The sequence below is a fragment of the Chrysochloris asiatica genome, unplaced genomic scaffold (assembly GCF_000296735.1).
Source record: "Chrysochloris asiatica unplaced genomic scaffold, ChrAsi1.0 scaffold00202, whole genome shotgun sequence".
Lineage (NCBI taxonomy): Eukaryota > Metazoa > Chordata > Mammalia > Afrosoricida > Chrysochloridae > Chrysochloris > Chrysochloris asiatica.
Genome location: NW_006408720.1, coordinates 2,132,688 through 2,148,599, shown reverse-complemented (window position 1 = coordinate 2,148,599; position 15,912 = coordinate 2,132,688). Strand labels below are relative to the sequence as shown.

Sequence of the window (15,912 nt, the reverse complement as noted above, 5' to 3'; positions counted from 1 at the left end):
AATTACATGGCCTCCTTCCCTAAAGGATCTAGTAACCAAGCTGGTGCACTTACAACATGTTTCTGTGTCTTTTCAGTCTTGAATAACTCAGCTGAGTTGGAAACAAATTGGCACCAACGTCAGAGGAAATCTTTCTGATATAAAAATATGGCCTGTAAGGACCTATGTTTTTAATATCTTTCTGTCAGGGGGCTAACATTTTACACTATTTGCATTGAAGAGTGTAAGGTTTCATACATGCTCATTGAGTACACTTGCCTTAACAAGAATGGATATAAGATTCAATTAGTTTCTTGTCCTCTTACCAAGAAAAATCATTCTAATTAACAGAAAACAAAAGAGAAATCCAATGCTAGTCTATAACAACTTTAAAACACATGGATACCTCTGCATTATTCTGATACCCACCTTTTATTGGTGATCACTTCATAGCCAATCACACAAAGAGCAGTATGAATACATGTCATGTTTGGGGAGTAGGTGACAAATACACCTAATCCATAGCAGGAAGATATATAATTAAGACATTAAGTCTTTCTCTCTGTCATCCACATATTTGCTAATTTATGGAACTTGTAATATTTCAGTGCTGGAATCACTTGCTGAAAATGTTTTCTTGATTGTTTCATTTTGCTTAAGACTAGTAAGAGCTGAGAGTCTGGTAATATCTACCTTTGTTTTCCTCATGAATCCTTGAGGATCTCTTAACCTCAAAGGACTCTCTAGGTAGAAAAAGGTTGCTTTCTTGATACCTTGTGCCTTTTTCTCTTTGTTGATTTAAAGAGCAACTCTTACATTTTATCTGCTTTGTACCTTTGGATTCCAAATCAGCAAGTTTAGTTTTATTAGAAGTAGAAGATTCATCCGTTTCTACAAGGCTTATTATTATTTTTAATCCTTCTTCTTTGTGACAATCTGAATTTAATTTGGGATCTTCTTTTAGCCTGAATCCAAATGACTCTCATCTGTGGAAGATGAATCTGAGGAATCTGTATGAAGTTCATTCCATCTGGGATTTGAGAGTTGGTGGTGAAAATCATTTCTTCTCCTTTTCATTTGTTCACCTGCATGCTCATTTCTCTCTGAGGCCCTTCTCCTTCTGCTAGGCCTCTGTTTTAATTGTTTCTTACCAGACTCTTTCCTAGCGGGGTTCAACACCCTGACAGGGGTGGTGCAATGCTCAAATGCATCTTCTGACATGTCATGCAAGATGGCAGATCTGGATAAAGCAACAGGCAGAGGATGGAAAATGGGAATGGAGGGAAAGCCATAGAAAAACAAAGAGAGAAAGATGAAATGATAGCAGGGACTGGAAGTTGGTAAATAAAGATCAACTGAAGAAAATAAAGTAAACAAAATAAGCCAATACAAACTACCCTTAGACAATGTAAGGCAGAAGCAAGAGGCACACATTCTCAGAATATAAAACCAGGAATACAAAGCAGTGGTCTATAAGAAAGATTGAACAGGATCATTTGCTCCACACTTACCTGCAGATGTCCTGAGTGGATGGACAGACAGACAACCTTGACTGGCTCCTGGGAGCTGTCCCTGTTGTTGGACTGCTTGCCTGGAGAAACAAGTTAGATAATTTGGCATCTTGGTTTAGGTAATACATAGTTGATATCTTGCTTTTTTTCCACATATTTAAAAAATTACAACAAATGTGGCTGCCAGTCATGTTGTTCAAAACGCAGCTCACAGAATACAGGAAGTTAGAGAGTGTTCAGTTTACAAAAGTAAAACTTATTTGAGGAACTTGGAACAGCTGAGAAGCTGTACCACTTTGCTGTTGCTTCATTTGTGAGACAAAAAGATGATTTTACATTTTCTATTCTACTTACTGTAAGCATTGAGTTGAATGGCTCAATTTACTTTAAAACAAATGAGTAGCACTTGAAGATTCTCTGTAACAAGGATGATAATAATCTGGGAAGCATGAACAATCAAAGTGCCTGCAACACTAAAGTCAACATGACTTTAGGTCAAGATCATATGATATATCTATATGGAGATACTTCATAAACTTAAAGTCTACAATTATTTGTTATTGAAACAAAGTCTATGCATCACAGCACTATTGACATTTCATATCTTTTAATTCTGTCACCATATTGAGTTTAAGAAGAAAACAAACAAAGAAATGTATTGCCACTGAGTTAATTCCCCTCATAGTGGCCCCGTAAGACAGGATAGAACCACATCATAATGTTTTCAAGGCTGTGATCTTTATGGAATCAAAGTGCCACATATTTCTTCTGAGAAGTGGCTGGTGGGTTCAAACTGCCAAACTTCTATTTAGCAGCTGAATGCTTAATCACTGGACTCCTTGAGTCTAAGAGACTCAGGAAATAATTAAAACTATTGGCACAAAGTTCAGTACATCTCACTAAACATCTACCTTCAAAAAGATATCATCGTCTTCACTTCGTTTGACTTATTTAACTTTGTGTTTAATGAAAGTGAAGATGATAATAACAAATCAAAAGTTAGACTATATAGACAATTTACAGTGTACCAACCAATGTGCTTGGCAAATGGGAAATAACAGGTAGCAATTTTGAGTGAATGTTATGTGTCACTCACTTTTCTAAGCATTGGAATTATATTTATTCACTAAACTCACAAGACACTTATTTGGAAAATACTATAAATATTTTCATGCTTCAGATGAGGAAACTGAAAAATAGAGGCTACTTCTTATATTGGTGGTAGAACAGAAATTTGGACTAGGAATCTGGCTCCAACCAATGTCTGCTGTTTAATCTGTCAGACCAGAGAGCTTCTCCTTCTTAACATCAGAAGGAAACCATGAGACTCTTGGTTCCAGATTCAGGCCTATCTGATTGTATAAATGAAAATGCACCATATTGTAACAACAACAACAACAAAAACTCATAGTAATGGTAGAAACACTGATTTCTAAATTTCAAAATTGTTCTAAAAATTCTCTTATTAGTGATATGCACATAATTGTGGGATACAGAGAAAGAGAAACTAATTCTAACTCAACAGGTCAGAAAAACTTTCCAGAGAAGGTGTGGTATAATGGTCTCCCCAAAATGTCCATGGAGTCCCTGGCTGTGTGCCCTGGAGTCCATTCTGACTCATAGTGACCCTGTATAGGGTTTCCTAAGCTGCAAATCTTTACGGGAGCAGAAAATCTCATCTTTCTCTCTTCGAGTGACTGTTAGATTCGAACTGCTGTTCTTGTGGTTTGCAGTCCAGCTCATAATCCATTATGCTGCCAGGTGGTAGCAATGGTTAAGTTGCTCAGCTGATAATGAATGGCTGGAGGCTTGAATATACTCACAGAGGTGCCTCTAAAACAAAACAAAACAAATCAAAATCCTGGTGATCTGCTATTGAAAATCAGCTTTTGAAAACACTATGAAGAATGACAGTTATATTCCAACACATATGGTGTGACCGTGATTCATAGCTGACTTGACATCAACTGGATTAACTGCTTACGTCATAATCCCTGGATCCTGTGGCACAAGTGGCTTTGCAGATTAAAGATTTTGAGATGGGGAAACTATCCTGGATTATCTAAACGGTGCTGCTAATTGCAACCACATCGGCTTTGTAACACTGAGGCAGTAGAGTCAGGGTCTCAGAGAGAGAAACAAAGAATATGTAATATTAAGAGGAGAGAAGACACTATGCTGGTGGCTTTGAAGATGAGGGAGGGGCCCTGAATCAAGGGATAGAAGTAGCTTCTATAAATTGGAAAAGCCAAAGAAATGGATTCTACCCTAGAACCTCCAAGAAGAATGCAATCCTACCAACAACTTTTTAGCTTAGTGAAATTGTGTCAAACTTCCCAAGTTCAGAACTGTAAAATGATAAATTCATGTTGTTTAAGTAACCAAGTTTGTGGTAATTTGTAGCAGTAACCATAGGAAACTGAAAAAAGAAGTTAATAACTTCAGCCAAGCTTAAAAGACAAACAGGAATTAGTAACAGAGTGACTGAAAACATTTCATTGTGCTGAGCGTAAGTATGGCACTCTCAATATGTTTTAATACAAATAGAATAGATCCATATTTGTGCCCATCCCAAAGAAGGATGATCCATCAGAATGTGGAAATGACTGAATAATATGAATATCACATACAAGAAAAAATGTGCTGAAGATATTTCAAAAATGGTTGAAGGAGTGCATAGACAGAGAACTGCCAGAAATTCAAACCATATTCATAAGAGGGTATGGAATGAGTGATATCATTACTGATGTCAGATGCATCGTGGCTGAAAATTCAGAATACCAGAAAGATGTTTCCCTATGTTTTATTGATTATGCAAAGGTTTTAAATGGTGTGTATCACAACAAATTATGGATAACATTGATATGAATGGGAATTCCCGAACACTTATTTGTGTTCATGAGGAAGCTGTACATAGACCAAGAGGTAGTTATTTAAACAGAACAAGGGGATACTGTGTGGTTTAAAATCAGGAAAGGTGTGTTGCCAGGGTTATGCCCTTTCATCATACTTATTCAGTCTGTATGTCCAGCAAATAATGTTAGCGCCTGAACTATATGAAGAAGAACTAGGCATCAGAATTTGAGAAGACTCATTAAAATGTGATATACAGATGAAATTACCTTGCTTGCTGAAAGGGATGTGGATTTGAAGCACTTACTGATGAAGATTAAAGACTATAGTCTTCAGGATGGATTACATTTTAATTGAAAGAAAACAAAAACCTTCACAATTGAATTAATAAACAACATCTAATGATAATCTGCTGCTGTTGAGTTGACTCTGACTCATTGTGATCCTGTGAGACAGCAGAATTGCTCGGTAGGGTTTCCAAGATTGTAAATCTTTATGGAAACAGAAGTCACATTTTTTTCCCATAGAAGAGCTGGTATGTTTGATTTGTCCATCTTTTGATTAGAGGCTGAGTGCTTAACCATTGCACCATCAGTGCTAATTATATGGGGGAAAATATTGACATTGTCAAGAATTTCATTTTACTTGGCTCTACAGTCAGCACCCATGGAAACAGCAACCAAGAAATCAAATGATGTATTATTGCATTAGACAAACGTATTGCAAAACACCTCTTTAAAGTGTTAAAAAGCCAAGATGTCACTTTGAGGAAGAAGATGCACCTGATCCAAGTCATAATAGTTTCAATCGCTTCATGTGAAAGCTGGGAAATGAGCAAGACAGACCAAAAATGAACTGATGCCTTTAAGTTAAAGGACTGCCAGAATAATGAATTCATCAGTTTGGGAAGGAGTATAACCAGAATGCTCCTTACAAACAAGTTGACAAGATTTAGTCTTAAGTATTTTTGACATGTTATTAGGAGGGACCAGCTTCTGGAGAAGCAAATCATGTTTGGTAAAAAAGAGGGTCAACATAAAAGAGGACTCTCAATGACATGGATTGACACAGTGGTTTATACAAAGGACTCGAGCATAAGAACGATTGTGAAGATATCAAATGCAGGACTAGGTAGTGTTTTGTTCTGCTGTAAGTGAGACCACTATGAGTCAAAATCAACTCAAATGCATATAACAGCAACCATAACATACTCTGATAAAGTCCAGTAATGGGAGTTTTGTTGAAAGAAAAGTATCTAATATAAGGTGTTTGTTGTTGTTGTTGTTAAGTGGCATAGAGCCAGTTCTGACTAAGAACAACTCTGTATAGGGTTTCTGAGGGTTTAAATCTTCAAGGGAGCAGAACGCCTCATCTTTCTCCCAAGGAGCAGGTGGTGGGCTCGAATAGCAAACCTTATGGTTCGCCATCCAGTGCTTACTGTATGGAGTCACCATGCTTCCAATATAAGATGTTGTTTTTGTTAATGTCATTGAGTCAGTTCCTGTATAGGATTTGCGAGGCATGGATGGTGAGTGTGAACAACCAATTTTGCGGTTCAAACTGACCTGGTGCTCTAGTGCTTATCCTACAGTGCCACAGAGATTAAAAGTAAACTTCCCAGAAAAGATTATACCTGACCTCGAAATGGGGAGTGTGACTAAACCAGACATGTAGCCCGGAGGGGAGACAACACTGCTGTGGGAGCCATACGGAGTGTTGCAATGAGTGAAGAAGATAGAAGCTGATAGAAAATAAGGATAAAGTAAACAGAGTCTCTTATGCTATATTGAAAAGTTTGAATTACATTCTCAAAAACCTAGAAATTAATTGATCAGTATTCAACAGTAAATCAAAGTGAGTAACTGTGGACTTCTAGAAAGCTCACTGAGGCAGTCAAGAATTGAGTTATGGTGTTGGAGGAGAATACTAAAAGTACCGTGGGCTGCCAAAAGGACCAATAGATCCATTTTGGAGGAAACGCAGCCAGAGTACTCCTTAGAGGCCAAGATGGCCAAAATTCTTCTCTCATGCTTTGGACATACTGTCAGGGAACAGTCGCTAGAGAGGGATATCATGTTTGGTAAGATGGAGGGTCAGAGAAAAAGAGGAAGACCCCCATCGAGATGGATTGGCCAGGTGGCAGCATCGATGGACTCAAGTGTGGCAACAGCAGTGAGGTAGGCCCAGGATCGGACATAGTTTCGTTCTGCTGTGCATAAGGTCGCTGTGGGTCGGTACCGACTCGATGGCACCTAACAACAACAACAAGAAGACTAACTGTAATGAGCTCTGGTAGCATAGTGGTTACGAATTTGGCTGTAAACCGCAAGGTCAGCAGTTCGAAACTGTTCCGTGGGAGAAAGATGAGGCTTTCTGCTCCTGTAAAGACTTACAGCCTTGGAAACCCTATGCAGGGTTGCTATGATTCAGAATCGACTCTACAGCACATAACAACAACAGACTAACTGCATGTAAGGAAAATAATTACAATCTGATTTCCAACATACAATGAGTTGAAGTAAACATTAACTTGATGAATTCAATCACAACTGAATGTTTTATTTTCAAATATAATGAAATTGCTTGAAACATCAACTGAAAAAAGTAACATGAGAAAACAGACAAGAAAATTGTTGAATAAATCTAAGTGGGAGAAGACATAATAGTATCCTTACCAGATTACTAAAATATAGTATAAAGCTTCAGAACTTAGATGAATAGGTGTAGCAAAGGAAGAAAAACATCTCTGAGAATGTCTACAAATACATAGACACATTATTTCTTAGTATGTAATAAAGTTGCATTTTAGATCAGAGAAAAAGACTAGTTTAGTAAATGAATAGTTGTTGTGTGTGCTGTTGTCGATTCTGACTCACAGCACATCTGTATAGAGTTTCCAAGAGAGACTGCTGGGTTTGAATTTGAGCCTTATGGTTACTGGTCCAGAGCTTATTCTACAGTGCCACACTGAATTGTTGTTGTTACATGCCATCAAGTCCGTCCCAATCCATAGCAACTCTGCATAGGTATCCAAGGAGTGACAGGTGAGCTTGAACTACCAATCTTATGGTTCAAACCGATTTTTCAGTCCAGTGCATTAACCCACAACAGCAAAAAATGACTAACCGTTTGGAAAAATGTAAACCTTACTGGTCACACTAAAATATGTTTAAATAAATGAAAAACACAATGTAGTAAATCAAACCATAAATTATAAAGAGAATGATGATTAAATATGTTCATTATAAGGGAATCCCTTTCATATGATAACATAAAGTAAAAAATAATAATACAGAAGAATAGTTAGAGTAATTAAAATTAACAAAATTTCTAATTTACAGAAAAGATATAGTCATTCACATATAAACCACCCTTGTCCCCAAACAAAGCTCAAAGGATTTTTTAAGTAGGTTTGATAGCTAAACAGTTAACTTCTCTAGTATTCAGAGATATTTTACAAATCAAGAAAGAATATTTGAATGATTTTATAGAAAAATAAGTAAACACACAGGCAGGTAGTTCATAGAAAAAAGACGTGTAAAAAGTTGTCCAATTTCAATAAGCAAACAGGTACAAAGTAAATTAAAAATGGTATCAATTTCACTTATCCAATCTGCGCACTTTAAGAAGATTGCTAATACTCAGTTTAACCAAAATGGGTATTGTAACACATTTTTGAAATAAGTATAAATTGATTAATTGTATCTGGAGGGCAACTTGGTTGGTAAATTCTATTAAAATAGAAAATGTCCATGCCTCTTAAGTCAGAAATTCTACTCATAGGAATTAATTTTGTTAAAACACTTGCACAATTGCCCAGAGACATTTACAAGAATGTTTACTAGAATATTGTTTGTAATAGCAAGAAATTGGAAACAATCCAAATGTATGTTATTTACAATGAAATAATAAGCAATTAAAAAGAATATGATACACCACATGCACAGGCATACACATTCTGTCTCTGTCTCTCTCACATACACACCATTATGGCATACAGTTTAATGAAAACAATCAAAGTTTAAAATTGTACATAGTTTGGTCATGATATATGTTAGCATATGCATAGGAAACTTCTGGAGGACTGTGTATTAGTAGTGACTCTGTAATATTCAAAACCTTTAATTTTAAAAACAACAACTACAAAATCTTTCAGACATGTTAATCATAAAGTCATATTTGGAAGCTATTAATATCAAGAGTCAAGATTTTATCCCGTTCTTCCCACCGGCAACATTTAAGGGATAACCTGTTCATTTAACTTCTTTAAGTTTCACTTTTGCTTTCAATTAAATGTAATCAATATTAACATCCACATCAAAGGATTGTTAGGAGGAATACATGAAATCATTGATCTGATAACTGCTTCATAGGGTATCCAAAAGATGCATGAAGAAACTAATCTTGAAATATTAAAATTATTTTTATTATTCCCAGTACATCATGTATTTTCCTAAGCATGGATTTAATGGCATTTGTTTGTTTGTTTGTTTGAGGGGTAGACATATAACAACCAGGAATTCTCAATCCTGATGAAAGGTTAGAATCACCTGGGAAGCTCTCTAAAAATTCCGCTCCCTTAACCTAACGCTAGAATCTCTGAGGAAGGAGTCCAGGGCTTAGATGTGGGCAGAAGTATTGTCCCAAAATTGCCTAAAAGACTCTAATGTGTACCCAGAATTAAGAACCCCTGCTTTATGTTAGAGGGGATGTCCCACTACTTTGGCTTTCATATTTGATTTTTTTTTTTTGAGACCCCAATGAGATAATATTCTTGAGAGAAAGTGTTTTCTAAGTTTCCCAATCTTATCTCTAATATCTCTCTATCTATTATCTAGCTGGTAGCGTAGTGGTTATGAATTGGCTGGCGAACAGCAAGGTCAGCAGTTGGAAACTATCAGCTGTTCCATGGGAGAAAGATGAAGCGTTTTGCTCACGTAAAGATTCACAGCCTCGGAAACCCTGTACAGGTTCGCTATGAGTCAGAACCGACTCCACGGCACCTAGCCACCACCACCATCTATGTACTTATGTATCTATCTATATCTATCTATCTATCGATCGATCGATCGATCGATAAGAAATCTTGATTTTCTAATTCAATTTTAGCACATCCTTGGAAACCAGGATGGCCAGACTTGTGTTTCTCATATTTTGGACATATTGTCAGGAGGAACTAGTCCCTGGAGAAGGATATCATGGTTGGCAAAGTAGAGGGTTGGAGAAAAAGAGTAAGTCTCCCAATTAGATGAACTGGCACAGTGGCAGCAGTGATTCTAAAGGTTAGTACAGGACTGGGCAGTGTTTCATTCTGTTGTGCTATGTATCAGTATTGACTTGATGGCACCTAACAACAACAATCAACTCAATGGCACACAATAACAACTGCATAGTATGGGGTGATAGAGATGATAACTTTAGGGTAATTTCCATTGTACAGGAAGAATCCCTCTCTGATCACTATTGTTTGCTGCTGAATAACAAGCTAAGGAGAGAAAAAACAATGAGATTCCAGTGTTTCTACTTCCTACTCACCACCACTCCCCCCAGGTTGAGCATATTTAGGGGGGGTGTAGTAATGAGGATATAGCTTGTGGAAGATCCACTAGGATATGCTTGGGGGGAAAACCAAGAGCATGGGGTATATTCTCCTCTGCAACAAGATAGAGATGATTGAGACAAATGGATAGTTTCTCTAGACTTCGGTATGGTGTGAGGTGACGAAATCCAGATGTCTTCTTGGGTCTTCATGGGTGTGTCTAAGAAAACTTAGATATCTTTCCTGGGTAGTCAGAGTTCTCCAAAGTTAAAGCTGATGTGATTTTTCTAACAAAGGTCCTGGAAAAGGCTCCCCAGTCAAGATGAGTGTCAAAAGGGCAGAGCCCTGCCAGTCATGGACACTTAAGCAACAGGCCAGTTAAAATACGAAAGACAGACTCCAAACAGAGAAAGAGGAAGATATCCTGCAAGACTGAATGTGATTATATGCTGAACTTGTAGAGACTTGGCCCTTTTTTGGCAAACTCAAGCAGTTCCAATCATCTGCAGCAAAGGAGCACAAGAGGAAAATACTCAGATTATTTTTAGAAAATCACCACATATTCCTCTCTATAGTCTGAAAAAATTTATTCTACTACATGCTCAGCTGAGGCTCATGTGGAATTCCTAAGAAACTCTGAACCATGGGCTGATTACAAAATCTAGGCATAGAAGCCAGTTATCTTGATGACAAGGCTTTAACCCTATATGATAAATATGACACATAAAAGAAGATGCAGGACAGACATCAAAATAAGAAAAATAGGCAGGTTTTGTTACTGTTCTTTTTGACATACCAAGGTTTGAAAGGAAAACCCCAAATCTAACTACCATTAAGGAGTGGGTTAGAACAAGATTGGATTTTTCTAGATAGTTGTAAAGAAAAGCTGCAATTGATGATGCCATCTAGTCTACCTTAAGAAGTCCTGGAAAGTCAATGGGGCAGGCCAAACTCAGCTAGCACATATTTACCATTGAAACAGATGGTTGAGAGAGAACAGAGATGGGGCAGTTATTGCTAGGCGGGAGGGTATGGCAGAGAATTTGGTTTGAATTACCAGCCCATATTGCTTTCCTCTTTTTAACAGAAACAGTCATTCTCTCCTATTGATATAGGATATATCCAAATAAGCATTGCTCACACTCAAGATTGAGCCTCTGAGGTCAGAAAAGATCCAGCAAGTTCTAAGACCCAGAACAGTTTCCTGAGAGAATAAATAGAAACCATTCTATGAAGGAGTTGAGAACCTTTCATAGTACTAGTAAGATATGGGCATCCTATGTAAAGAAACAGATTCAGGAAGTTGTCTCTGGTAACTTGAATCAGATTCCCTCAGTCTACTTTTGACTTCAGCTGCAGTTGTGGTAAGCAGTTCTTGTGAGAGTTGTCTAATCTCATGATTACAATGTCCCGCCTCATTGAGCTTTCACTTTTTACTCCTGATTGCTTGGAAATCCACTCAGCCTTGCTTCAGCCTGAATGTGAGGAATTTAATAACTCTAGGGGAAACTTTTAATAAAAATGGGGGCCAGGAAATTGTGGATAATGAACCATTCTTCCTGTCCCTCTGGTGGGCAGTTCTGAGAGAGATTTTGTATATTTTTCAGGAGCCCCATCAGATTCAAGTCCCTCAACATGCACTTCAGTATGTATCTTCCCATTTCCCTTGTCTCATTTTTTTCCTGCTCCCTCATTTCTGATTCCTGGCACTTGTCAAATACACTAACTGCACCAAAATTCTTTCCTCTGATTTTGCCCTAGGAGGAACATAAACTGAGACCACTGATTCCAGAAATGTGTTAGATTGTAGATCCGCAAGACACATCTTAGTAATTGGGTCAGATGTAACAAGAAACCCTTTGCTGGGGATCAATCACATTGCAAGGTCCTGGATAGAGTGGGAGAAAACTGTGGAACAAAAACTCATTAAAGAGACCGGGCTTTCTGATCAGATAGACTGGTGGAACCCTTAGACATACTTCAAGTCAGGGACTAAACTCACCCCTGTGACTCAATTTTTAGCCAAATAATAGATAGGTCTATAAAGGGGAACAATAAGCTAATTAGTTATACACACCTTAAAATAATTAATCATCTGAGATCAGAACGGTAGAATTTACCCAAGGAAAAAATTCAGAAATTTGAGGCTAGGAGAAATAGAAACAAGAAAGAAGGAGGAAGTGGGTTATGTGATGTTACGTTGAGGGAATTGCAATCAATGAAATGAAACAAAATGCATATGAATTATTGAATGTAAAACTAATGATCTGCTCTGTAAATCTTCACCTAATTCATAATAAAAATTTTAAAATAAAAGAAATCCTTTGCTGGTAGAGAGTGGGGTGGTGATAATTCCCAGTGAGCTATAACATCACAATTACTGGGTTGAATGAGTCATAGCTGGGGGTAACGCTAACATTTTTACAGTATTGTTGTCGTCAAGTGTTGATCAAATAGATTCTGACCCATAGCGACCCTGTATAGGGTTTCTAAGGAGCATCTGGTGAGCTTGAACCACTAACTTTGCAGTTCAAAAGACCTTGAGGTCTGGTGCATTAACTCACAGCGCCACACCAGGACTCCTGTACAGTATTGTTGTTGTTGTTGTTGTTCTTAAGTGCTGTCAAGTCGATTCCAACCCATAGCGACCCTGTACAGGGTTCCCAAGGTTGTAAATCTTTATGGGAGCAGAAAGTCTGTACAGTATTTGGTAATGGTAATTATAAGGATATGAAGTCACCTAGTTTTGTTAACCAACTACAGTGCAAGCATGAACAAAAGAATGAAAATCACAGTTCTGTTAACTATCAACCAGTGGCCCTGTGAAAAACTTATATTCAAGTGTAATCCCAATGTGTAGGGGCAACTTAATCAAAGTCCAGAGAATAAATGCACCAGTCTCTCATCCTTAACGTGGTCAATTCTTTACATTTTTTAGGAAATCTTAGTAGAATCAAGCCCTGATGCCATAGCAGTGACTTTTCTACCACACTCTTCTATTGGTTTCTCCCTTTTGGGTTCATTCTTTCTTCTTACTCACTCCTTAAGTCTGGGGATCACTTCATCTGCTCCTCCCACCTTTTCTCCATTCCCCTTTTCCTCAAAAACAACTACCTGTACTAGTCTGTGTTTCTGTTTCTGTTTTTGTGAGGACATATAGACTCAGACACTTCAGGTATAGTGTATGCTGTATGTGCGGATAGTGGCTTCTGGGAGCAGAGCTGGACCAGCCCATTTGGAAGATAATCTGATAGACTTGTTGCCACTGCTCCTGTTGGTCTGGACTACCTCCCAGGTTCCTGTCGTTGTATTGCTCTGTGTAGCTTACATGCATTAATGTCAGGTTTGATACCTGATCTAACTCCATTGTAAGTATATCCTGTTCAAGATCCTGGACCTTCAATCCACCTGATGCAGTTAATTGTCCAGTTATAGGAAAATATTCTTCTCATTGTCCTTACTGCCTCCTATTTTTATTTTCCTCAATCTGTATCCAAAGGTGTTTGAAATATCTCATCCTAATATGCCCCAGTAATTTCCTTTCAAAAGGAATTTGCAAAAGGCTTCCAGGGCTCCTCACTTAATAATAAATTAAATACAAAAGGATGAGCCTGGAATTCTTGGGCATCTATGCTGTGCATTCCACCTGCTTTTCTGGCTTTTAGAAGTCCTGGTTTCTAGCAAAAATGTGTTTTTTTTTATTTTCAAATATATCACACATTTTGTTTCCTTGTCTTTGCTATATAGAGACTGCAATAAGGTCAAAGGTTTTGGATTTCCTTCAAGGCCAAGTGAAGTTCCCCAACTTTGTTGTTGCTAAGTGTTATTGAGTCCATTCCAAACTCATATAACCCTGTATAGGGTTTCTAAGGAAAAACTAGTGAGTTTGAACTGTGACCTAGAGGCTCAAACTAACCTTGCTGTCCAGTGTTTATAGTACAGTGCCACACCAGGAATTCAGGCCCAATTTTATATATACCCATTTTCCTTTAAACTCCAAGGACTCTTTTAAAATTCACTTATGGTATTGACTTTGCTCTATCATTTATTTATCAGTATTCTTGTGTAACCATTTCCAGACTGTCAGAATATTTTAGTTAATCTTCTTTAATGTCTTCCTACTACACTGAGAAAAGATGGTTTATCTTGCTCATTCTGGAAATCCTCACAGTACTTAGCGCCGTGTCTTATATGTGGTGGTGGTGGTTATGTGCTGCGGAGTTGGTTCTGACTCATAGTGACCCTGCACAGGGTTTCTGAGGCTGTAAATCTTTACGGGAGCAGAAAGCCTCATCTTTCTCCCACGGAACAGCTGGTAGTTTCAAACTGCTGACCTTGCAGCTCACAGCCCGATTCGTAACCACTACGCTACCAGAGCTCCTCGTCTTATATGTAACAGGCAGCTAATAAAGAGTTGTGGGGTTGAATTGAGGTTAGTAGTTGATAATGTTAACTGCTGTCAACTACAACACTGTAGTTGAATTGAGTAGGCCTGAGTTTGGTAATAGTTGAACAGAGTTAAATTGATCCTTGTAAACCCTGCCAGGATTGCAGCAGATATAGAGATGACAATCACATCCCAGTGAACAAAGAAGTTTCACATTCCTCAGTAAAAGAGGCAATTCTGCTCTGTGGCAAAATACATATACTGAGGTCAAAGTCTGATATAACTCTTTTAGACTCTTTCCTTGGAATACTTAGGTGTCAAGAAGTTTATCAAATGAAATTGAATAGTCTGCATTGTCTGTTTTCTTTAAAGACATAGATTGATATTTGGGAAATGACATAGGTATGCTTTGTAGAGAAGAAAATGTCTTTCAACAGATTTGAAGTGGGCAGGATATGTTTAAAACGAAAACATGGTAATTGAGAATATAAATGGATTAAAATCTTTTAAATGCAGACCTTATTCAACAGCAATATAGTGTTTTAATTTGCTACTTGGTATATTATGAGAGCTGGGTAATTTGTTCATGTCTTTAATAGGTGCAAGATTGAAATGGTGCTGAAGAGGGAAAAATAACAATCAGTTGGACGAACAGAATACTATGTTCTTTGAAATGAAGCAATCTTGTAATGGATGTTTACTTCATATGATTACATTATACAGTGCATTCAAAGGGGAAAAACAAACAGGAGGCCAGCTGCACTAATTTTATCAAAGTTATTTATATCAGCAGTATAATTAAAGGCATTGATTTCAAATTAGGTTTTCTGAGAAACCATTTACAGGCAACACAAGGCAACTTGTTTCTGTAGCATCTAGGTCATAATTGTGCTCTGGGGGTAATGTTAACTACTGCCAATTGGCCTTGAAATTTTGAAAATTAATTATTGCTTCAAAATATTCTAAAGATGTTGCTTCCTGCTGCCCTGACCAGTTTATATCCAACCCCACCAAGAGTGTCCAATGTATAATTTATGGATGTGACAATGAATAATTATGCATAATAATTTATAAATGGCTTTTCTTGTTTAGTAATTAATAATATTGTACACAGAATGCTTGTAGAACTTTAGATAGAAAATGGGGCTACAAAAGCTTCTTTTGTGTGGGGGCACGCTTCCAATTAATTTCAGCCATAGTACTAAAATATTTTTAAGAATTAAATATTAAATAAAATATTAAACAATCTTAATTAGGGGCAAATAGACAGGCCCAAATTGTAATTAAATTATACTTCAAATTCAAGTTTGTAGTATTTATTTGAAGCAATGGGGATTTCATTTTATTGGAAACATAGAATGCAGGTGGTATGTCTGTGAAGAAAGTTTTCAGTTAATGTTGTACTTTCAATATCAGGTTATGTAATGGTCTACCTTGTGTGATATTAACTAATGAAGTTTCATAATAAGGAGATAAGGACACTGATAAGTTTCTTTATAAAGATAAGTTGATTGAAAAATGAAATAAAATTCCATTTACATAGCACCAAAACTAATAAATCATGTACTAATTCATTTTATAAAAGAAATACAAGACCTCATCCTTAAAACTGTAGAACACCAGCCATTCCTTGGAAACTCTAT

At 37.2% G+C, this 15,912-nt stretch overlaps 1 protein-coding gene across 1 annotated transcript in view; it reads right to left on the bottom strand.

The window, feature by feature from the left end:
* The window catches only part of MARCH1 (membrane-associated ring finger (C3HC4) 1, E3 ubiquitin protein ligase), a 541,031-nt gene that overhangs the window by 180,495 nt on the left and 344,624 nt on the right, over window positions 1-15,912 (bottom strand). The window contains exon 3 of the mRNA XM_006872513.1: window positions 1,491-1,570. Coding sequence (XP_006872575.1) covers window positions 1,491-1,570 — 80 coding nt within the window. The remainder of the gene's footprint in view (window positions 1-1,490; window positions 1,571-15,912) is intronic.